Source organism: Erpetoichthys calabaricus, chromosome 6, assembly GCF_900747795.2.
Source record: "Erpetoichthys calabaricus chromosome 6, fErpCal1.3, whole genome shotgun sequence".
In the NCBI taxonomy this organism is placed as follows: domain Eukaryota; kingdom Metazoa; phylum Chordata; class Cladistia; order Polypteriformes; family Polypteridae; genus Erpetoichthys; species Erpetoichthys calabaricus.
The window spans coordinates 215,128,401-215,151,524 of record NC_041399.2 but is presented as its reverse complement, the minus strand read 5'-3'; the positions used below and the strand labels follow the sequence as shown (position 1 = coordinate 215,151,524).

The 23,124-nt window shown below is 42.5% G+C and overlaps 1 protein-coding gene across 1 annotated transcript in view; it reads left to right on the top strand.

Moving 5' to 3' along the window:
- The first annotated feature begins 18,713 nt into the window (after positions 1 to 18,713).
- Positions 18,714 to 23,124, top strand: part of sycp2l (synaptonemal complex protein 2-like) — a 106,262-nt gene continuing 101,851 nt past the window's right edge. Inside the window, exons 1-2 of the mRNA XM_028790826.2 lie at positions 18,714 to 18,812; positions 18,905 to 18,929. Of these exons, the coding sequence (XP_028646659.2) occupies positions 18,714 to 18,812; positions 18,905 to 18,929 (124 nt within the window). The remainder of the gene's footprint in view (positions 18,813 to 18,904; positions 18,930 to 23,124) is intronic.

Below are 23,124 nucleotides of genomic sequence, written 5' to 3'. Positions count from 1 at the left end.
TTACGTGGGCAACCCCTAGGTCTGGTTCAGCTACTCGGGTCCCCAATAATGAGGATCTTACGAGCTGGATCACCCTCTGGGAAACACACCACATGGCTGTAGTACTGTAACTGACGCTCCCTCACAATGCAGGTCATGTGTCTCATTCGGGACTCCATGAGTAACCGCTCATTCGACACAAAGTCAAACCAACGGTACCCAAGGATTTTCCGGAGAGACACAGTACCAAAGGGGTCCAGTCTTTGTCTCAGGTCACTGGATAGCGTCCATGTCTCGCAACCATATAGCAAGACAGGAAGCACCAGGACTCTAAAGACTTGGACCTTCGTCCTTTTGCACAGATATCGGGAGCGCCACACACCCCTTTCCAGCGACCTCATGACCCCCTATGCTCTCCTAATCTGTCTACTGACTTCATAGGAAGAGTCACCAGAGACATGAGTGTCACTGCCAAGGTAAGTAAACCTCTCGACAAGATCGACACTCTCTCCGCAGACAGACACCCTGCTGATGGCCGTGCCCAAGAGGTCATTAAAGTCCTGGCTGTTGACTATCATCATGACACTCACAAGCCCAGACACTCAGAATCCTCACTCAGTCTCTCGAGCGCGCTGATCGGAGCCTCCATTGACTCCGTGAAGATCACAGCATCATCAGCAAAGTCAAGATCTGTGAACCTTTCTTCACCAACAGATGCCCCACAGCCACTGGACCCCACGACCTTGTTCATCACTCATTCCATGTAAGCACTGAACAGAGTAGGAGCAGAACACACCCCTGATGAACCCCAGAATCAACTGGGAAAAGCACAGAGGTCCTGCCTCCACTCTGCACAGCACTCACAGTCCCAGTGTACAGGCCGGCCATGATATCCAGCAACCTCGAGGGGATCCCGCGAATCCTCAGGATGTCCCACAGGGCACAGGCCCACAACTTGCTGATCTCAATTTCCAGATCTTCATGTTTTATTTAGCTTTTCACCTTCTTTCAGCATGATGTTGTTCTCGTGTGATCTGGGACCACCACATCGATCTGGGCCTTTGCAAGAGAGGTCACCAAGAACCCAATAGTCCCTCTGTTGGTGTCTGAAGTACGTACCACCTATTATGGGCTAATTACATATCACTAATATTTTTTGTCCAATGAGGTGAGCTTAATAATAATAATAATAAACACAGTAATAATAATAATAGCACGTCATCACTGATATGGTTATCTATTGCAAGAAGGAGATGCAGTGCCTACTGATCGATTTGATGAGAGCATTACTAATGACATTCTTCTTCATATTATTATTATTATTAATTTGTTTAATTCTTCTGTTTCCCCACCATCAGTCCAAAAACACATTAATTGGCTACTCTAAATGCACTTTCTTTTTAGTTTTCTTTCTTTTCATTCATTCTTGGGTGGCAGTCTTGTTTATTATAATAAAACAATATTTGTGTATGGATTTCTTTATTGATCGAGCTTCTATAAAAGGCCAATTTTACCCTTAAAGACCATGACAGTGCGCTGTATCCATTATAAAGTGTCCCTGAGGAGTATCCTTGCGTTTGCCCAGCTGTCCCGTCCACGGCTCCCTGCGCGCCCCCGATGCCATACTGGATTACGCGGATCTGTTAATGGCTGATTGTGTCTGTCTGTCTGTGTTTCTCTGCCCGGCCTGCTTGTGGACTAATTACCTTGGCCCGGCGCTAATGAGTAGCGGCTGCTCTTCATTCTGCCGTCTTTGCAGTGCCTTTCATTGCGGTGAACGGAACAGTTTGGAAAAAGAGCACAAACGGAGGCAAAAGTCAGCCATGGTAAATATGACTTACTTTCACATTCAAATCGGAGTATTAAGATGTTTAAGTTTTAGGCTTTGCTTGAGGTGAATCGCTCAGGGTAAAAGTTAAAAAGTGCACGGCAGGCATTGTGTCGTCATCATTGATCTGTTTGATTAAAACGAGAGTTTTACTCTTTTTTTTTTCTTTTTGCTGTTTATACGACTGATTTTTCGACACCTTAACCGTTAAACTTTTAAATCACTTCGAAGTTGTAAGACGTTACGTTGTACATTAAATGCCTGTCTCGATTGCCTCACTCGTGATCTGTATCACGCCAATCAATTAACGGAGCTTGATAAATTTCAATGGCGAAATACGATCGGCAATTTCTACCTTTCCATAATTACATGTTCGAGTCTGTCTATACGTGATTATTTTAAAACTACCAAGAAAAAGAAAACATGCAAGAATTAGCGATTTCCAATAAACCGAACGAAAAATGAAGCGCGACTTTTCTTTACCCGGGTATTTGCTATGCTGTCAGTTTGCGTGAAATGCTCCTGAGCTCACAGACTAATTCTGAAAGATAAGCCCCGTCACCTTTGGAACATGTGAAATGATTTCAGATTCTAGTTATCCCGAGCGCGTTAGCTTCTTCCTGATTTTCAGAACTATTCGATCTGAGGAGCAGAAAGAGTTAGAAGTTGGAGCCTTACTTCATCTTGTCTTTACGGAAAGGGGTGTGGCTATCCGCGCAATTACAACTACGTCACCTGATTGGCCTCTACGTCTTTCCGCTTAGAATGCAAACTTTGGCGCTCTAAATTAAGGAGCAATTTGGGCAGTCATTGATCAATATCGTTTTAGAAACAAAATTAAAAAATCACTTTCAAAATACTATGAAAAATTGACAAGGTCTGTCCAGATATGATTAAAAAGAATTTTGTGAAAATGAGAAAAATTGAACTAGTTTGCTTTTGTGTTTTTTATATAAAAAAAAGTTTGTTAGATCAAAAATATTAATATAAAAAAAATTTTTTTTTTCTTTCAAGTAATGTTTTTAACAATGGGTGACATGCAGAATAAGTGCATTGGCGGTCCTAAATTTTCCCTGCTGTGTGTGTGTGTGTGTGTGTGTGCCCTGCAGTGGGCTGGTTCCTTATCCGGGGATTTGTTCCTACCTTGCACCCTGTGTTGTCTGGGATTGGCTCCAGCAGACCCCCGTGACCCTGTGTTAGGATATAGAGCGTTGGATCATGACTGACTGACTAGGTACCACCAGGTGGCGTTTACTCTGTAGAGGCGCACAGCTCAACTCGGGTCAAGCTGGAATCGTTGCATCTGAAGAGAACATCAAGCGAATGGCCATTGAATGGTCAAGACCTTCCATCGCCCGGATATAACACGGATAATGAAATCTTCTCGTATTCATTATTCCTATTTGTCACGGGCAACTATAACATTTACATTTACATCATTTAGCAGACGCTCTTATCCAGAGCGACTTACAACAGTGTAACATCTACATATATATTCCTTAAGTGTACACAATTTGTGTTATTTCTTCATGGATTTCTTCATTGTTACTGTTTAATAGTATCTTCTTCTAATAAGTTTGACTTTCATGTATTATTTGGTGTTTTAAAGTGCGATATTGGTTTGTATCCTCTGTTGTTAATGTCATATTATTCCTATCTGAATATGTGTGAAGCGCTTTGGGGATGAGAAAAGCTCTATATAAAGCAGTGGTTCTCAAACCGTGGGGCGTGAAGATGTGAAATCAAGAATCGAAAATATGAAAAATACATCTATTGAAACCAAAACAAATTAACTTAAACTACGTTCTGATACTAGAAAAATAAATATAGTTAGATAGATGTTGATAAAAGTTAAGTAGGTATAATAAAATATGCATCTATGATATATCATTAATTTTAAAAGAACAAATTGGCATTAGTGGGCTCCTTTCAAAAAAACGTTAGGGGTTGGGGCGATTAAAACTGTTATGAAAACTCGGGTCGCAAATACTTAAAGATTGAGAAACGTTTATATAAAGTACCCCTAATACATCCACAAGGTCAAATCATACAATTATTTCCCATACTTTAAATGTTTTTTTGTGTTTATTTTTAAAATAGATTTCCAACTTTGTTTGAATTTCCTAATTTAAAAGAAAGATACGCAACAAAGACAATCAACATCTGTAAAATCCGTTCATATTGCACTGATCTGTGAATTAAGTGTAAATCCTCCTGCACTGTTCGGCGCATTGGGCCGCAAGTCGCCCCCAGTGTGATCGGCCCTGCGCGGCGTTCTCTGCCTCGTCCAATGAAACATCAATGGTATGCAAGTCATCTGTGAATGTCCTCCGCCACGTGGTTTTTGTTTTTTGACTGTCCCCGCTTCCACTTCCCTTGGGCTGGATTTCACAGCATGACCACCTTCGGTATTCAGTTCCGTTGCATCTTCGGAACGTGTCCAGCGAATTGGAATCTTCGTTCAATGACCACAGCAGAGAACGGGGTGCGAGTCCATTCGGCTATGTACCTTTGCATTTGTTATTCAATCACGACAGGTGGCTTTTAAGATGTGCTGCAAGCACCATTGTTGGAAAATGTTGAGTTTTCAGGCTATGGTCTTCATCATTTTTTTTTTTATGTCTCGCAAGCATAGATGGTGGTCGGAATGACAATTGAGGAGAAAAGCTGGTTCTTAGTAGGCAGAGATAGTGAAGGGGTCCCCAAGACAGGACAGAACTGCTGAAAAGCTGCGGTTGCTTTTCCAATTTGACAAGTCGCATCACGCTTGATGCCACCATTGGAGGCAATGACACTCCCAAGGTACTTCTGTGAATACAGGTGCTGGTCATAAAATTAGAATATCATGACAAAGTTGATTTATTTCAGTAATTCCATTCAAAAAGTGAAACTTGTATATTAGACTCATTCATTACACACAGACTGATGTATTTCAAATGTTTATTTCTTTTAATGTTGATGATTATAACTGACAACTAATGAAAGTCCCAAATTCAGTATCTCGGAAAATTCGAATATTATGAAAAGGTTCAATATTGAAGACACCTGGTGCCACACTCTAATCAGCTAATTAACTCAAAAGCCTTTAAATGGTCTCTCAGTCGAGTTCTGTAGGCTACACAATCATGGGGAAGACTGCTGACTTGACAGTTGTCCAAAAGACGACCACTGACACCTTGCACAAGGAGGGCAAGACACAAAAGGTCATTGCTAAAGAGGCTGGCTGTTCACAGAGCTCTGTGTCCAAGCACATTAATAGAGAGGCGAAGGGAAGGACAAGATGTGGTAGAAAAAAGTGGACAAGCAATAGGGATAACCGCACCCTGGAGAGGATTGGGAAACAAAAATGTGGGGGAGATTCACAAAGAGTGGACTGCAGCTGGAGTCAGAGCTTCAAGAACCACCAGGCACAGACGTATGCAAGACATGGGTTTCAGCCACTCTTGAACAAGAGACAGCATCAGAAGTGTCTCGCTTTTGGACTGCTGCTGAGTGGTCCAAAGTTATGTTCTCTGATGAAAGTAAATTTTGCATTTCCTTTGGAAATCAAGGTCCCAGAGTCTGGAGGAAGAGAGGAGAGGCACAGAATCCACGTTGTGTGAGGTCCAGTGTAAAGTTTCCACAGTCCGTGATGGTTTGGGGTGCCATGTCATCTGCTGATGTTGGTCCATTGCGTTTTCTGAGGTCCAAGGTCAACACAGCCGTCTACCAGGAAGTTTTAGAGCACTTCATGCTTCCTGCTGCTGACAAACTTTATGGAGATGCAGATTTCATTTTCCAACAGGACCTGGCACCTGCACACAGTGCCAAAGTTACCAGTACCTGGTTTAAGGACCATGGTATCCCTGTTCTTGATTGGCCAGCAAACTCGCCTGACCTTAACCCCATAGAAAATCTATGGGGTATTGTGAAGAGGAAGATGCAATACGCCAGACCCAACAATTCAGAAGAGCTGAAGGTCACTATCAGAGCAACATGGGCTCTCATAACACCTGAGCAGTGCCACAGACTGATCGACTCCATGCCACGCCGCATTGCTGCAGTAATCCAGGCCAAAGGAGCCCCAACTACATATTGAGTGCTGTACATGCTCATACTTTTCATGTTCATACCTTTCAGTTGGCCAACATTTCTAAAAATCCTTTTTTTGCATTGGTCTTAATTGATATTCTAATTTTCCGAGATACTGAATTTGGGACTTTCATTAGTTGTCAGTTATAATCATCAACATTAAAAGAAATAAACATTTGAAATACATCAGTCTGTATGTAATGAATGAATCTAATATACAAGTTTCACTTTCTGAATGGAACTACTGAAATAAATCAACTTTGTCATGATATTCTAATTTTATGACCAGCACTGTATGTGAGTGTCAATAAAACAGGGAAGATACCGAGATTTATAAGACCCGCCGTACACACATTTCTACACAGTTTAACATTTTATAAATCACAATTTCACTTTCAGAAGTGAGGATGTGTCGCATCATTGAATGGTGACTCGCGATTGTAATTTGTTGAGTTTGTGGCCGTTTTTAACTCGGATTTCTTGCTGTTTGTGTTCGTGTCCTGTTTAATTACAGTACTTTGTTTGTTTGGCATTGCTGTTTCGATTATTTTAGTTCTTTCGGCATTAGATCCTGGGGCAGCTCCAGCATAGGCCCAGGTGGGTCTAGGCCTACCCACATTTCTTCAATGATCCACTTTGTAGCTTCATTTTTTATTTATTTTGTCTCAAAATGAAAATTAGCCTCTACTGCAGCGTTTCTCAACCTTTAAGTATTTGTGACCTGAGTTTTCATAATAGTTTTAATCGTGCCCCGCTAACGTTTTTTTGAAACCCTAATAAAATTTATTCCTATATTTTTTGCTGTCAATGCACCGTTACAAGTTTAAAATTTCCCTACGAATTGTGAAATTACGCCACATATGGCAACATTTGCGCCCCCTTTTTTGTTACTTCACGTCCCCCTCAGTTTGAGAACCGCTGCTCTACTGTATGCATCTCCCTTGATTGGAATATCAGTTATTATACGCTTGCACCGCCACATCACCTGTGCTAACTTTATCACTGGAGACGTTTAACTTAAGTATTTGGAAAGCACATATATGGGTGGTAATTATGATGCCTGCATGACAAGGTTTAGAAAATACAATCGACTTGCCAATAACAGCAACTCAAAACAAGTAAAATTACAGGAGGTTATCCATTAATAACTTACTGAAGTTACTTCAATTCCATTGAGCCCCAACAAATTAATTTGTATGCTTCACTGAAAAGAGCCATTGAAAAAGAATAAATCATTGATGAATCGCATATCACTAGTTGGGCTTGTTGAAGGGACGTGTAAATGATGTCTCGATAAGCAGCCATTTTAGGTTTTTATTAGCGAACGGAAATAAACAGTGGCAGATCACTGGGGCCCATGCCCAGCTGGGATGCCCCTTCAGTATATGTTCCGGGGGAGAAACCTTGTGCTATTCAATACCTACCCCTAGACGCTAGATGGCAACCCCCCTGGGTTGCAGCAGTGCCTTGGACTCCCACAGGGCTTCATGGGAGTTGGAGTTTGGCGCAGCCCTATTGGGTCCCGCAGGCACCGCCAGGGGGTGCTGAAGCTGGCGCTCCTGAGCCCTTATGGGCAATGTATTCACCACATCCGGAAGTGCAGCTGAAACTTGACAATCAAGCACCTGGCACACTTCTGGGTGCCTTATTAAAAAGGATCTGGCGGCCACTACACGAGGAGCCGGTGTCCGGAGGAGGGAGACCAAGCTTCCAAGGAGGAGTGGAGGACTTAAGAGTTTATTTGGTGTTTGTGCTTTTGCGGGACTGTGTTGTGGCTGAGGGGAAGATGTGGCCCCCAGCTGAAGAAGAAAATAAAATCCTTTTTGGTTTATTTTAATGTGCCTCTGTTGTCGGTCTGTGTCTGGTCGGGCGCGTATATAGCGCCTTCATCACAACAGAAGTACAGAATGTACCAGAGTCTGAAAATTTTTGTGATGCCCCAATGGCGAATAAAAAAACCCCACTGCTAGCTGTGATCACTTTAGCAATGGGTTTCCTATCAATGCTATTACTGAGAGTGTGCTGGAAGATTTACAACCACCAAGCCGGAAAATGTCAAAGGACCGGCCAGGTGACGGATTTGTTGGATATTCACAACCCAACAACTCAATCGCTTTTTTAAAGTTTGCTGATTCTGCTACAGCTTTGTGGATCATTGATACAAGAGATAACACTCTGTGGGTGGAATACGGGCTATCAAAAGATGCAGTTTTTGGCATTTTTGTACTAATCTATTTGAGGAGAGATTCATTTGTGTATTCAGAGACTAGAAACGTGCATATCCAGTGTGTGTGCAAACTGCAAGGGATGACAAAGCAGTAATCTTACTAGCCACAGTCCCTATCAGAGACCAATAATAGGAAATCTTGCTGTTCCGTCTCTTGCCCTACATGTACCTTCGACACCTCTCCTCTGCGTTTACGGGTATTTGAACCTCTCTTGACTGGCAGCCCGTCTCTCGAAAAGCCTGCCGCTCAGACTCCGTCATTATTTTCATGGTGACTCTCTTGGCGTGCCTCATACGCCTTTACTCCTCCTCATGCGTCTCATGTTGGCTTTGGTGACGCAACAAAAGAGGAAGTGCTAAACTGACCAATCGGATTGCTCGGATGGACTGGACACACCGACCTTTTAGTGTTTTATTATATAGTAGATTCTGGTCAAAAGTATAACTAATTGTAATGGTTTGCTTTGCGTATTATCAAAGGGTAGGCAGTCAAAATACTTCACTATTTGTCAGTGGGTTTAAAAACATGCAAACAGAAAAACGTTCAAACTAGACATGCAAATAAAAAAGAAAATAAGTTTGTATGATTGGACTGCTAATCCCCCCCCCCCCCCCCGAAATGAATGTATATTTAAGTGTAATAAAAATAACATTAGACCCCCCCCCCGTGACAAATTTAGGCCCATCCTAATATGAAATGCTGGTGCCGTTCCTGATGAGACCTTCGCCTTTTCAAACTTCCTTTTCTCTCCTCTCTCGGTCCAACACTTTTCCAGTTCTTATTGCCAAGGCTTTCGGAAAACATGAAAAAAGGTCTACCTCTGTGAGGGTGGGATAGAAGTTCTCTAAATATAAACTTGGTGGGGGGGGGGGGGAGTTCCTGAAGTTGGTAGAAATTTTGTATTCCTCCTTGACTCCTTAATGCCATCCGTGACCTGTACATCGGTAGACACACAGCACGTATGGTAAATCGGAGATCTTCTGTTCATTGATCTCAGGTGTAGATGATGATAAATAGCTGGATGATTATTTTGCTGTTTTATCTTTTCAGTTTGAAACAATTTTGGAAGATTTTTCTTTTGAGAAAATTGCCGAAGCGCTCCAGCAGGATAAGGCTTGCAAGACCACAACAAACCGGTTGGATAAACTGGCCAACAAGGTGTGTACTCGTCAAATGTATGCCTGTGATTTCAGCCCATTTGGTTCCTTATGTACAACAGTTGGGATTTATTTCATTCAGTTCCTTTAATAGCAATGGACTATCACAAAGTAAAGCATTTCCCAAATTTGCAAAATTGATCAAACTCCTTTTAATCCTACGCCAAAGAGTGGGACCGAAATTCTATCACTCTCTGAAGTTTTTCATCCCTTTACAGGCCCAGTGGTTTAGGGTTACCCCCTCTTCTAAAGGACATGTTTTTTGAGTATTTTGAGATTTTTAAACTTTTTAAAGACCTGAACCCCATCTATGGTGACTGCAGGCTGGACAGCCTGCCTTTTGAGTTTGGGTGAAGCCTGCCTGGGGTGAGGCCTTTTCTTTTTTTTTTCCTCCTGACACAGACCTACTGATTCTGTTGTCTGGATTTGTTAGTTTTGTGGCCTGTGCTTCTTCTTTTTGCCATTTTTGAGTTGCTGCATCGGAACAGAATGAAGGTACAGGTTTGAATATGAACTTCTTGTTTAACCCTTAAACTGCCACATACTTTTAGGGGGTGCGGACATTAGGGTCTCTGTTGCCCCGTGAACCCAACAGACAGATACTCCGGACACAAGGTTAAAGGCTTTAAGCAGAATTTTTTCTTTTTTTCTTTGCAATAGTGCCTCCAAAACACCACATCTACCAACTCACAATAAATCAATACAATAACCACAATAATTCTCCTCCTCTCCCCCTAGCAGCTCTGTCACACTCCCTCCCATAGTCCTTTATATAGTTCTTGACCCAGAAGTGCTTCTCCTCTTCTGTTCACATGACTTGTCAGCACTTCCGGGTCAGATGGAGAATTACATTTTTCTTCAGCCCGGAAGTACTTCTGTCCTTCCGTCCCCGTGACTTGGGAGTACATCCGGGATATATGGGAAATAGAAATCCCCGTGTCTCCCTGCAGCATCACCTGGTGGCACCCACGGTACCCAGCGGGGCTGTGAAGCCGAAGTCCACCTCCCATAGTGCCCTGCGGGTATCCGGGGCACCGCTAAGCTGCAGGGACAGTGCCATTGAGTGTCCTGGGTGTGTCGGCCGGGTTGAGCTGTCGGCCGTCCATCACAGGGGTTAATGCACCCCTGGACTCCAAATACTTTTTTGCTGCACTTTTTAAGTAAAAGTCACAATTCACCAAAGAATATGTGAAATTTTAATGGAACACATTTTTTTTCATGCAAAGAGCATCACAATTATTGCAACAGTGATCATGTTACACACTGCCAATGAACTGTTGCAGTAGTATTTTTAATAGTTTTTACAATCTATTATTATATGTACAAGGTGCATCTGACACCATTGATGAAATTCAGTAAATCACAGAGCCAACTGCACTTGAACTGGATGCACGCAAGAACGCACAGAGGTAAGCGCTGATGCTGGCAGGCTATTCTAGTGCAGCAGCTGAATCCCAGGGACAGTGAGGCTGCAGTTCTGTTCGGGGCCGGCGGTGGTCATGAGCTGGCTGCTCAACGATTATATGGCACTGACTGATCAGCTCTGGCTTGCTGACAAATTGTACTGAGACGTGACTATAGCTGGTTGCGGCATTCAATGAATATATGTCGCTGGATATACTCGGCCCCAAACAGCCCTGGGAAACAACTTTAGCCAGTTGTGGAGTTCAATGAATGTGCATTGCCCAATGTATGTCGTCGAATACACTCGGCTCCAGCGTGCTGGCAAATTGTGTTGGGAATTGACTATAGCCAGTTCTGGCGGTTTAAGGGTTAAGGTCCATGATCTGCAATTCATATCGTATGCATTTATCCAAAAGTCCAAATTATCCTTCCTATTCCAGTACCATTTCACTATGTGATATTGTGCACAAAATAAAGTTGTCTGCTTAGTCAAGATTTTTAAGTAAAATTGATGTGTCCCAAAAGCTACCATATTGATTTTCCTACAAAGCCTTTAAACATGTTTACCTCCACCCTTTCTTTCAACTCTGTTTCTGTGTTATGATTTCAGGAGCTGGATAAAAATGACTTCAAGAACGTGTCCCTCATCCTTAAAGGTGTCATTTACTTGTGTACAACGGGCACACCGGATGTCCTGCAGTCCCTAATTCAGCAGGGACTTGTCATCAAGATAAGTATGCCATCTAAACATTTTCCTAATGGACGTTCTCATTCTGCGGAGAATCCCTGCAGCACAAGGTGAAAGGTTAACTCCTTTGCAATAAATTTGATGAAATATGAAGTTGCAATTGAATTGTGAGCATATGTTAGCTACCTGGACTGGCTGTTGAAAGCATAGGGTGTGGAACCTTGGGGGCTATTATTAATGTTTTTATTAGTAATGACTAGTTGGGGTACCCACCTGAGACCGGTTGAAATCTAAGGAATTAACGCAGATCTTGGTGTTAACGTTTGCACTGCACCATCTGTTGGAATGTGCTTTGTATTGCATGTAGTAATTAAATGCATTTCATTGTCATGCTGACAGGTGGCACATCACACACATTTGTTGTAATAAGTAGCCTCACAGGGCATCATCATAGAGTACTGTAAGGTGACACATTAGGCATGAATATTCAGGGTGGGCCCACATGGACTGGGCAGAGAGAGAGGGTGCAGAGATGTCCTTGGATTTTCAGAACATCAATTTATTTGTATAGAAATTTTTTATATGAAACAAAAATAAGATTAGGCAATACTAAGTGACAAAGAATAAAGTATGGTCAGATGGCCGAGAGAGAGAAACAGAACAAAATCTGCAGGGGTTCCAAGGCCAAGAGACTGCCAAGCCCCACCTGGGCATTCTACCTAACATAAATGATCTAAATCAGTCCTAATGGTTTTTAGGCTTCACATGAAAGAACTTGAAGAAGGTGAATCATCCTAAGTGCAGAGGGTACGGATGTGTGTGTGTGTGAAAAGAGAGTGAGAGTGAGGATCAAACCTTTAAAGAGCAGCACTAACAAGACCCCGCTCCTCTACAGGAGTCCATTTCCTTGGGTATGTGGCTGTCGGACAAGTCTCGAGAAAGATTCTGGTTAGGATCGGCTCCCAGAGTTGAGAAAAGTGAGTGCTTATGGTGCTGTGTCAGAGGGGAAAAAAAGGAGCTGAATGGACAAAGATGTCAAAGGATGGTTGTAGTGGAGTCAGCGTTGCTGGAGGATGACTGAGGAAGGAGATGGCCTCCAGTAAACCTCCTGTGAGGGAGTACGACCCTGAATTTACACTGTAAAATTGCACTAAATGAACATTAATATTTTATTATACACTATAACCACTAAACCATTGTCTAAAAAGTTATGTCAACATCGTCATCCTTATCACTGAGCCGTGTGAAGTCGCCACACTGACTGCCAACTAATGAAATGCCGCCATTGTTCTCCGCTTTTGGCAGCTTGTTTTGAAGCTTCAAGAGATGATCCAAGGAAGGCCAATTCCGCTTGTATGATGTCATCCCAGTGAGTTTGTGGTCTGACTGGTTTCCTCCTCTCGTCCGTCAGCTTCCACTACATTAGTTGCCATTGTATTGTGGTGTTATCCGTCCACAGTAAATGGTGCAGCCTCTGTAAGCGCATCTGCTTCTGGTTCAGCTGTTCTTGTGCACACCTCAGTATTCGTAATTTTCATTGTCCGGTTAATCCTGAGGATTCGCCGTAGATATTGCCAGTCAAATGCATCTGTTTGACATTCTGTGACTTTTGAGATTGACCGCCGTAGCTCTGTACTGAGACCACAAGTGCATTATAGAGCCGTAATTTTGTGATGGACAGCTGTGTCGTGATCTTTCCAGATTTTATCCATCATACCAAAGGTGGCAGTGGCAACACTGTCCAATCTGATAGTCCCTTCTTTTAGTATTGACACGTACGAACCGAGATGTTTGAAGTTCTGTACAATTTCAACAATCTTGCCCTCGCGTAGGGGTAACTTCATGGTGCTTACATTGTCACACAGTTGGTTGATGAGCATAACTTTGGTTTTGTTGTAGTTGATACTTCAACCCAACTGCAGCTCTAACATCTTGGAGATGCTCGGTGGCAATGGTTACGATTTGGAATATAAGATGACAAACACTCTGATATATAAGATGGAGCGAGATTATTGAAGGCTTTGTAAACCATAAGCAGAATTTTTAAAGTCAATTCTGAATGACACAGGTAACCAGTGTAGTGACGCTAAGACTGGGGTGATGTGCTCGGATTTTCTTTTCATAGTTAAGATTCTAGCAGCTGTATTCTGCACTCGCTGCAATCGAATGATGTCTTTTTTGGGTGGTCCTGAGAGGAGTGCATTACAGTAATCTAGTCTACTGAAAACAAAAGCGTGAACTCATTTCTCCGCATCTTCCAATAATATGAGGTCTAACTTTTGTTATATTTCTTAAGTGAAAAAATGCTGTCCTAGTAATCTGATTAATAAGTGATTTAAAATTCAGGTTAGTCAACAGTTACCCCTAAATTCTTTACCTCTGTCTTGACTTTTAAGCCTAGTGGGTCAAGTTTATTTCTAATAACCTCATTATAACCATTACTGCCAATCACATATTATGGAATATTGGAAGAAATGGATTATAACAATTAAGTTGCACTGGCTTTGACAATGTTAACATCACCTTGAGTTTTTGAGGCGAGTTTACTACTTTTTTTTTTTTTTTTTTTTTTTTTTTTTTTTTTGCACAACAGCACCCTCTGCTGGATGATGAGTGGCAGCGCCACACCTGCTCATGATTGAGACTTTGTTGGAGCTGCAGATCAAAGCACACTAGAAAGATGATTGTAGAGAAACATACCGGATAACGCACAATTTGATCTTACAACATAGTTTGTGTATTATAGCAGTAAATGGTTGATAAAATGAAGTGTATCAAAGTGTTAGTTCACCCATTAAGTTTTTGTATTTGCGACTCTTCCCCCAATGTTTGTAGTGATGACTGAGAAAAATGATAATCTCACGTTTTCACAGAGAGAGCGGAGATCACAAAATTTTTCACACCATGGGTCTGAATGGAGACCCAAATGGAACAACATCTAGACGTTAATGAAAAAACCTCCAGCTGCGTTTGTTGCGTAATTAAAGTGTCAGGTATCCAGTTGTGTAGTAATAATAATAATCGTCATCTTTACATTTATATAGCGCTTTTCATAATGAGCGGGGAGCCACTTCAACCACCAATAATGTGTAGAATACGCCACTGTTTCTCAACCTTTAAGTATTTGCGACCCAAATTTTCATAAGTTTTAATCGCGCCCCCCTAACATTCTTTTGAATAGAGCCCACTAATACCAATTTGTTCTTTTGTAATTAATGATATATCATAGATGCATATTTTATTATACCTACTTAACTTTTATCGACATTTATCTAACTCTGTATTTTTTTTTCTAGTATCAGAATCTAGTTTAAGTTAATTTTGTTTTGGTTTCAATAGATGGATTTTTCATATTTTCGATTGTTTTCTTTTTTTCACATCTTCGCGCCCCCCAGATTGAGAACAGCTGGAATACGCGATGGCAGCCATTTTTTTTAAATTTTTTTTTTTTGCCGCCAGTAAGCTCACCACACGTTACCAGTTAGGCGGTGAAGGGGTGAGAGATACTTAACCAATTACAGACTGGGGATGATTAGGGGGCCAGAGTGACCAGACCATGGTGGGCAATTTAGCCTGGACGTTGGGATACACTCTATTATTTTTACGAAGGTTGCTCAGGGATCTTTTAGGACCACAGTTTTTTAATCATCCAAAGGATGGCGCCATCTTTACAGCACAGTGTCCCCGTCATTCCACTGGGGCATTGGGATCCACATTCAGACCACGGGGCAAGTGCTCCCTGCTAGTCTTGCCAACACCTTTTCCAGCAGCAAACCAAGCTTTATTTTATTTTTTGGCATGTTCTTCATCATTTTACAAAATCTAAAACACATTTTGGGGGGGCCATCTTGAGTCCTCAGTTCTGAGTTTTAGTTTTCTGAATTAAAGATTACTTTTTGTTTCTCTGGTTTTTGATGGCTTGACTTGAATTTATGACTTTTTGTTGTTGTCTTGTGATTTGGCTTTGGTAACTGTGTGGCTGACTTCTCGGTTTCCTACTATTTTCTTTTTGGTTTTGACTTCACCGTTGTCTCCTGGTGACCACTCAGATATTCCCGCTAGCTTGCCCAGCATAATGCCCCCCTCGTCTCTTATCTTTTTGATGTGTGGTGAGTATTTTCCTCTGGTCTTACCCAAATTCTGTTTGTGGTATGAGTGTGTCTTTGTGTTTTTTCATTTTTAGTTCATTTCTACCTTCCTTGTCTGTTTAAGTTTATTCTCTTGTCAGAAGTGTTGTGCCTGTCCCTTTTTCCACCAGTTTATAATGAGGGTCTTCGGGTGTGACCTGTAGGTGACGTGTATTCCCCCTCTCTGACTGCCTCCGCTCTTTCCTCAGATGAAGTTAGTTTCTCCATTGCTATTGCTGTTTGACTCCCCTTTTGTGTTTCCCGTTCTTCCCTACGAGTTTTCGTTGGTCTTTTGATTTCACACCTTCTAGATCTTCACCTTTTTGCTGTTTTCTCTTTTGTTTCTGTGTACTTCACTCACTTACTTTTGGATTGCCTGCCTTTGTTTTAATATTTAGGCTACCTGTTTGTAAATCTTTCTTTTTGTGATTGCTGTGCTTTGACACTTTCCTAGATGGTCTGCAGGCCTGATCGTGCTTAGCTTCAGGTGGATGACCTGTTCAGAAGTGCATGTGATATGGCTGCTGGCATAATGGCAAAGATCCAAAAATGTTTATTTAACAACTAGCTACGTTACCAGTCAAAGACTGGTAAGAAAATAAATTTAAAAATATTTGATATCTCCTGCCTCGCGTGTACCCTCGGTGTTTCTCCTACACCAGGGGTGGCGAACTCCAGGCCTCGAGTGCCGCAGTGGCTGCAGGTTTTCATTCTTACCATCTTGTTAATTAGTGACCAGTTTTTGCTGCTGCTGATTACTTCTTTTAATTAAGATGACCCGGACACAGACAGGCGAACACATTCAAGTCACCCAACACACGTTTATTGTGACAATCCATATTTACAGTAAAGTGTCACACAAACCCCAAAGTCCCCAAAGTCCCCAAAAGTCCTGGCCACCATCAAATGCCTCACTTCTTCAGGCCGCCTCCTTGCCTCCTCCAAGACCTCGTCCTTCTTCCACCTGACTCAAGCCCCTGAATGGAGGGAGGCGGCCCCTGTTATCCACATCCAGATGTGCTCCAGGTGTCCCTGATCCTCTCCCCAAGCACTTCCGGGAGGATGTTATGTGACGTTTTGACTCACAGATGACGTGAGCAAAGCTCAGTTGTTTCCATATTTCTGTTGTGTGAGCCCTGAAGGAAAATGGACTTACCACAGTAATTAAAGATGGCAATAACAACACACATAAACACAAAAACACACAGAAACATAAGGAAATCTGAATTGGGCATTGTGGAGAGCAGCCCGGACACAGACAGGCAGACACCGATGGTTCAAAACCACACACACGTTTATTATACGTAATTCAACTGTATACAAAGTACCACACACAACCCAGTGCCCCTGCACCACACACCCTCAAGTCCGGGCCTCAATCAAAGCATCTCTTCGCCGCCACCACTCCTCTCCTCCAAGCTCTGTCCTCTTCCACCCAACTCCAGCTTACGAATCGAGGGAGGCGGCCCCTTTTATGTCCTCCCGGACGTGCGCCAGGTGCTGCAAGGAAGCTCCAAGTGTGGCAGAAGTGCTGACATCCAGGGCTTTTCAGGTATCTGGGCGCCCCCTGGCGGTGACCACGGGCCCCTACAGGGTTGAGCTTCAAAGCTCTGTACCCATGGTCCCCATAGCTGCCAGGGTGGTCGCCCTCACGTGGTCTGGGGGAGGCGTAAGCCCTCCTCCAGACCTTTGGGGCGTCCCGGCTGGGTCACCAGCCACCTGCGACACTTGAGTCCGGCCCCATAGTTGTCTCTTTTTCTTTAATTAGCAGCTAAACAATAATGAGACACAAAACAAGCCACCACATGACCAGCTCCCCTGTGCCCATCACACAATATCTGAAATTAAAGAGAGGTGATGGTCTCGGTAAGGTTGATCTCTCAGGTCACCAAAACATTTTGACATTGGTGCTCTTAGAAAGAACAGAAACACTACAGTCATGGAAATGTGTGCTGTGGCAGAATGAGAGCAGCAACAACCATGGAATTAAATAACAGGTTAAAATAACAACGAGAATTGGCTTCTCATTAAGAAAGTGATTGGTTGGAGTTTGAAGCCCCAGTTTAGCTGGTCGTCTGTTAGCTCGTTTCACATCTCCTTTCTGCTTGGCTGTCATTTAATGAAGAAAGGAAAATCAATTCAGAGGGCTGAACTCTTCTAACAGTGATGGGGAAAAAGTGAATTAGCAGTGAAAACTGGTCACTGATTAAGAAAAGGGTCTGAATGAAAACCTGCAGCCACTGCGGCACCTCCAGGCCTGGAGTTCACCACCCCTGTCCTATACCTTTCCTCTGTACCCTCGTGTGTCAGAAGCATCAGCAGGCATGAGATATTCAATCAGTCCCATCCCATTAAAGCCCACTCCTCTGGCTCTGTCATTTAGAGATGCGTTGTTTGCTTTCTGTTTGTTTTTTGACTGTCTCCAATGGTAGATGGACTCCATTACCCAGTGTGAAAACATCACTCGTAATCTTGCAAATACTTCCGCGTCTCTGAAGGAGAGACTCGGCGTTCCTCCTCCGCCCTTCCTTGCCATTCTTGTGTGTCTGAACTTCTCCTGCCTGGCACTTCCTTCTCTCAAATCCTTTTGAATGAGCAGTGAAAGTCAAAGTTGACCAATCAGATTGTTCAGACACACACACATATTTACATTAACACAGTAGATATTTTGGCAGAATTTCTGGAAAATTCTGTCTTGCAAGACAAGCGGGATTCGATCGAGATGAGACTTTCGAATTGTTGCCCTGCCCACCAGCATCTAAACACTGTAAGCAATGCGTTTTCAGCAAAAATTGGAGACTCGATGGTAGTCTAACTTCAGACGTTGGCTGTATGACATCTCGATGTGGCAAACCCAAATGGCTCACTTGATCCAATGTCGCTGGGTTTCTTGAGTTGAGCATCAAGACCTGACTTGACGATGCCACAGGTTAACTTTCAAAGCGGACTAGATGAATTTGAATAACAGTAGAACTGAGACAAAATGGATGGCTACAATCTTTATAGAATGAGAAATAATCCAGATTTGTTGTGCTCAACATTTTCTTTGTATCCGTTTTTAGTTGTATTTTACGCAGTGCCAGATAATTCTTTTTAAAGAGAGTTGTCTATGGTGGCCTTTGACATTTGCTCAGTACTGTACCCTCGTTAATTACAGAGTGGAAATGATTGTGACTATAAATCTTTTTTTAGAACATACTTTCATCTTTTTTTTTCTCTCCTCACATGGTTATGTGGTTTGAGAGAGCCGTCGACTTTTTAAAGTCTGAAGAGCTCAAGACGAATGTTGCTTTGCCTCAGCTGATTGAAGTGTTCTACGATTTTGCCTTGGTGAGGATGCTGGATGCTTCTTGTCACTACAGTACACGTATTTTACTCTACTTAACCTTTCTTTTTCTTTTTTCCTCCTCCATTGACGTTAGGAACTCTGTAAAGCTGATAATGAAGGTAAGCTGTTGTTTTGTTGCTTGTTTTAACTGGTAGTATGGTGCCCTCAAGCCCTGCCTCTTCACTATCGCATACTGACTATCAATATCCGCATAGGGAGATTAATCATCAGGGCATCTTGGGTTGTGTGCCCTGTAACCCTGGACAGCAGCAGGCCTTTTCATATCGTGAAGCAGGGATCACATGTTCAGATCTCCAAGGGGCCCCCAACTCCATTAAACAAAAAGTTAACATTGGGCTGAAAATCCCCAAAGGGGTTACACCTAATGAAACAAATGATCAGCCTTTATGTTCCTCAATGGGGAAGCTCACCTCCGTGAATGAGTGACCCCTGCTTGCCATGGTCTACAGGTGAACACACCGTCCGATCTCCTTGGAGAGCCCCGCAAGAATTCTCAAAATGAGTGGAAGCCACTCGGGGGGGGGGGGACTATGGTGGGGTCTTAATCTGGCCTTGCATCTACGTTTATCGTTTGATCACGATCTTCACTGGGAAATGTAAGAAAATGGCCTTTAAGAAAAACACTCCCTTGAAAGGTGCTGTGGAATAACACGGCCAACTCAATCTGCTTTGGGTGGGATGTTTGCCTCTGTCACCTCTTTTTTTTATATTTTTATATATATATATATATATATATATATTAAAAAGAGATATACGGCACGGTGGTGCAGTGGTAGCGCTGCTGCCTCGCAGTTAGGACACCCGGGTTCGCTTTCCGGGTCCTCCCTGCGTGGAGTTTGCATGTTCTCCCCGTGTCTGCGTGGGTTTCCTCCCACAGTCCAAAGACATGCAGGTTAGGTGGATTGGCGATTCTAAATTGGCCCTAGTGTGTGCTTGGTGTGTTTGTGTGTGTCCTGTGGTGGGTTGGCACCCTGCCCGGGATTGGTTCCTGCCTTGTGCCCTGTGTTGGCTGGGATTGGCTCCAGCAGACCCCCGTGACCCTGTGTTCGGATTCAGTGGGTTGGAAAATGGATGGATGGATGGATTGATAAAAAGAGATATAATGTATTTTTTTTTATTTGTGTTTATCATTCTCTAAGTTATGAATCTCTTTATTTGATATTTTGCATCATGTTCATCATTTTACAAAATCAAAAACTCATTTTGAGGGGGAATCCTGAGTCCTCAAATCTGACTTTTTTTTTTAGTTTTTTGAATAAAAGATTACTTTTGTGTTTTGATGGCTTGACTCAAATTTTTTACTTTAATTTTTGTCTTGTGATTTGGCCTTGCAAACTGTGTGGCAGACTTCTCGGCTTTCAATTATTTTTTTTGTCTAAATAGAAGTTACAGAGGGAAAAAAAACACATAAAATATATAAGACGAATCCCTCCATTACTAACTGTCCAGCACTCGAGAGTAACGGTTAAAAATCGTGGTCTCCCTGTGACTTTCTCGTATACTCAGAAATGGGGATGGATATTTGAAGAGAAAACAACAAGACAATGATTATATTTCTATATTATTTACATTAAAGAACTATCGACAACAAATCAAATTAATAATATATTGAACAATTATTGCAAAAGTAAAGTGGACTCTTCTAACCACTTCTGGTTAGCAGAAATAGCTCAAAAGTTGATAGAAATCTATGTTTTGTACCAAATACTTGTATGCTAAATTTGGTTAAACTAAATGAAGGCGTACTCAGGTTATCATGTTTATACACACAGACATAATTCCAAAAATGGTATTTTTTGGACTTGGGGAGGCATAAAACATAGAGATTCATCAAAATCTTGAGGTCAAATTTTTGAGCGATTACAGAACTTTCCCTACTAGAACGTAAATGTGACTCGGGGAGGTCTAAAAATGTCGAGATTCGTCAAAATCTTGAAGTAAAATTTTTGGACAATTAGGGGGCTTTGCCCCCTGCTCGCTTCACTCACCAACCCCCTGGGCCTGTGCTACACGCTAGACTCTTTGCTGTTCTGCCCGCTCTGAAGTCACATGTGATGAAGACCATGGAGCGGCTGCTGCTTCACCACCTGAGGCCACAGGTCCACCACGCCCTCAACCCTCTGCAGTTCGCATACCAGGAGAAGGTGGGAGCAGAGGATGCCATCATCTACATGCTACACCGATCCCTCTCCCACTTGGACAGAGGCAGTGGTGCTGTAAGAATTATGTTTCTAGACTTCTCTAGTGCCTTCAACACCATCCAACCTCTGCTCGTCAGGGACAAGCTGACAGAGATGGGAGTAGATTCATACCTGGTGGCATGGATCGTGGACTATCTTACAGACAGACCTCAGTATGTGCGTCTCGGGAACTGCAGGTCTGACATTGTGGTCAGCAACACAGGAGCGCCACAGGGGACTGTACTTTCTCCGGTCCTGTTCAGCCAACATACATCAGACTTCCAATACAACTCGGAGTCCTGCCACGTGCAAAAGTTCACTGACGACACTGCAATGGTGGGCTGCATCAGGAGTGGGCAAGAGGAGGAGTATAGGAACCTAATCAAGGACTTTGTTAAATGGTGCGACTCAAACCACCTACAACTGAACACCAGCAAAACAAAGGAGATGGTGGTGGATTTTAGGAGGACCAGGCCCCTCACGGACCCCGTGATCATCAGAGGTGACTTTGTGCAGAAGGTGCAGACCTATAAATACCTGGGAGTGCAGCTGGATGATAAATTGGACTGGACTGCCAATACTGATGCTCTGTGCAAGAGAGGACAGAGCCGACTATACTTCCTTAGAAGGCTGGCATCCTTCAACATCTGCAATAAGATGCTGCAGATGTTCTATCAGATGGTTGTGGCGAGCGCCCTCTTCTACGCGGTGGTGTGCTGGGGATGCAGCATAAAGAAGAGGGACGCCTCACACCTGGACAAACTGGTGAGGAAGGCAGCCTCTATTGTAGGCATGGAGCTGGACAGTTTGACATCTGTGGCAGAGCGATGGGCGCTGAGCAGACTCCTGTCAATCATGGAGAATCCACTGCATCCACTGAACAGGATCATCTCCAGACAGAGGAGCAGCTTCAGCGACGGACTGCTGTCACTGTCCTGCTCCACTGACAGACTGAGGAGATCGTTCCCCCTCCACACTATGAGACTCTTCAATTCCATCCGGGGGTGAGGGGCTAAACGTTAACATTATACAAAGTTATTGTCTGTTATACCTGCATTGTTATCACTCTTTAATTTAATATTGTTTTTAATCCCTATGCTGCTGCTGGAGTATGTGAATTTCCCCTTGGGATTAATAAAGTATCGATCGATTGATGCGGATATACAATTTAAGCAGGTTATTTTCATGGGAATTGTTACATATGCATAATAGAACTAATTTACATTACAGCGAGTAATTAACCATATTAAAAAATAGTAAAATGTAATACTTTGCAAGTAAATTATGTTTCATGTTGCGTTAGTGGTATTCGTTGCGTAATATGATTTTGTTCTGTTTGGCTTTGAAATTAACACGCAAATACTTTTTATACTTACACTTTTACTGTAAAACTTCAGTAAAAACATTTTTTTTTCAATTAATTTTTTGTCAGAATCGAAATTCAATGTGATATTATGTTTGGACTTTCATCGTGACAATGCAATGTATAACTGCCCGGGACTGAATTTAATTTCTTTCTCTCTATAAAATAAAATAAAACGACTTTTTTGAATGTTTGGCTCTGAGGTTTGTAAATGTCTTTGTGAAAGCTATTCTAACGGGAAACTGTAAACCTTTTAATGCGAATGTCATATCAAGATCTCCTTTGGTGTCTAATGTCATTAGTGAAGATGGACTACATTACCTTTCTTGGATACATCCTTCTGTCAACAGTAATTCGGCCGGTGGAGGACCAGACGTTGTTAACGGTTGTAGATATTATTCTTCATGATAGTCTATTGATACGTATTTAACCAATTTGCCGTGTAAACCGATCAACAATTTTAATTTGTTTGACTTCGATTCTCTGTGTTAGGATTGCCCGTGTACTCATTTTTACTGTTGATAATCTTTTGTGATGAAATTCTTCAATGAGATTTGGACATAATACCTCTTCATTAAATGGGAACTTAAAGTGAGGAAAATGTTAAAAATTTATAAGAGCTGAGAGAGCAGTAAGTGTGTCTGGCAAAAGCATTCACATGATTGGTGAGAGGCCTGTGGACGTGGTTGAGAGGAGGGCGGGACTTGAAAAAATCTCATGACCAAAGTCTCGTCTCGTGGGACTTGAAAA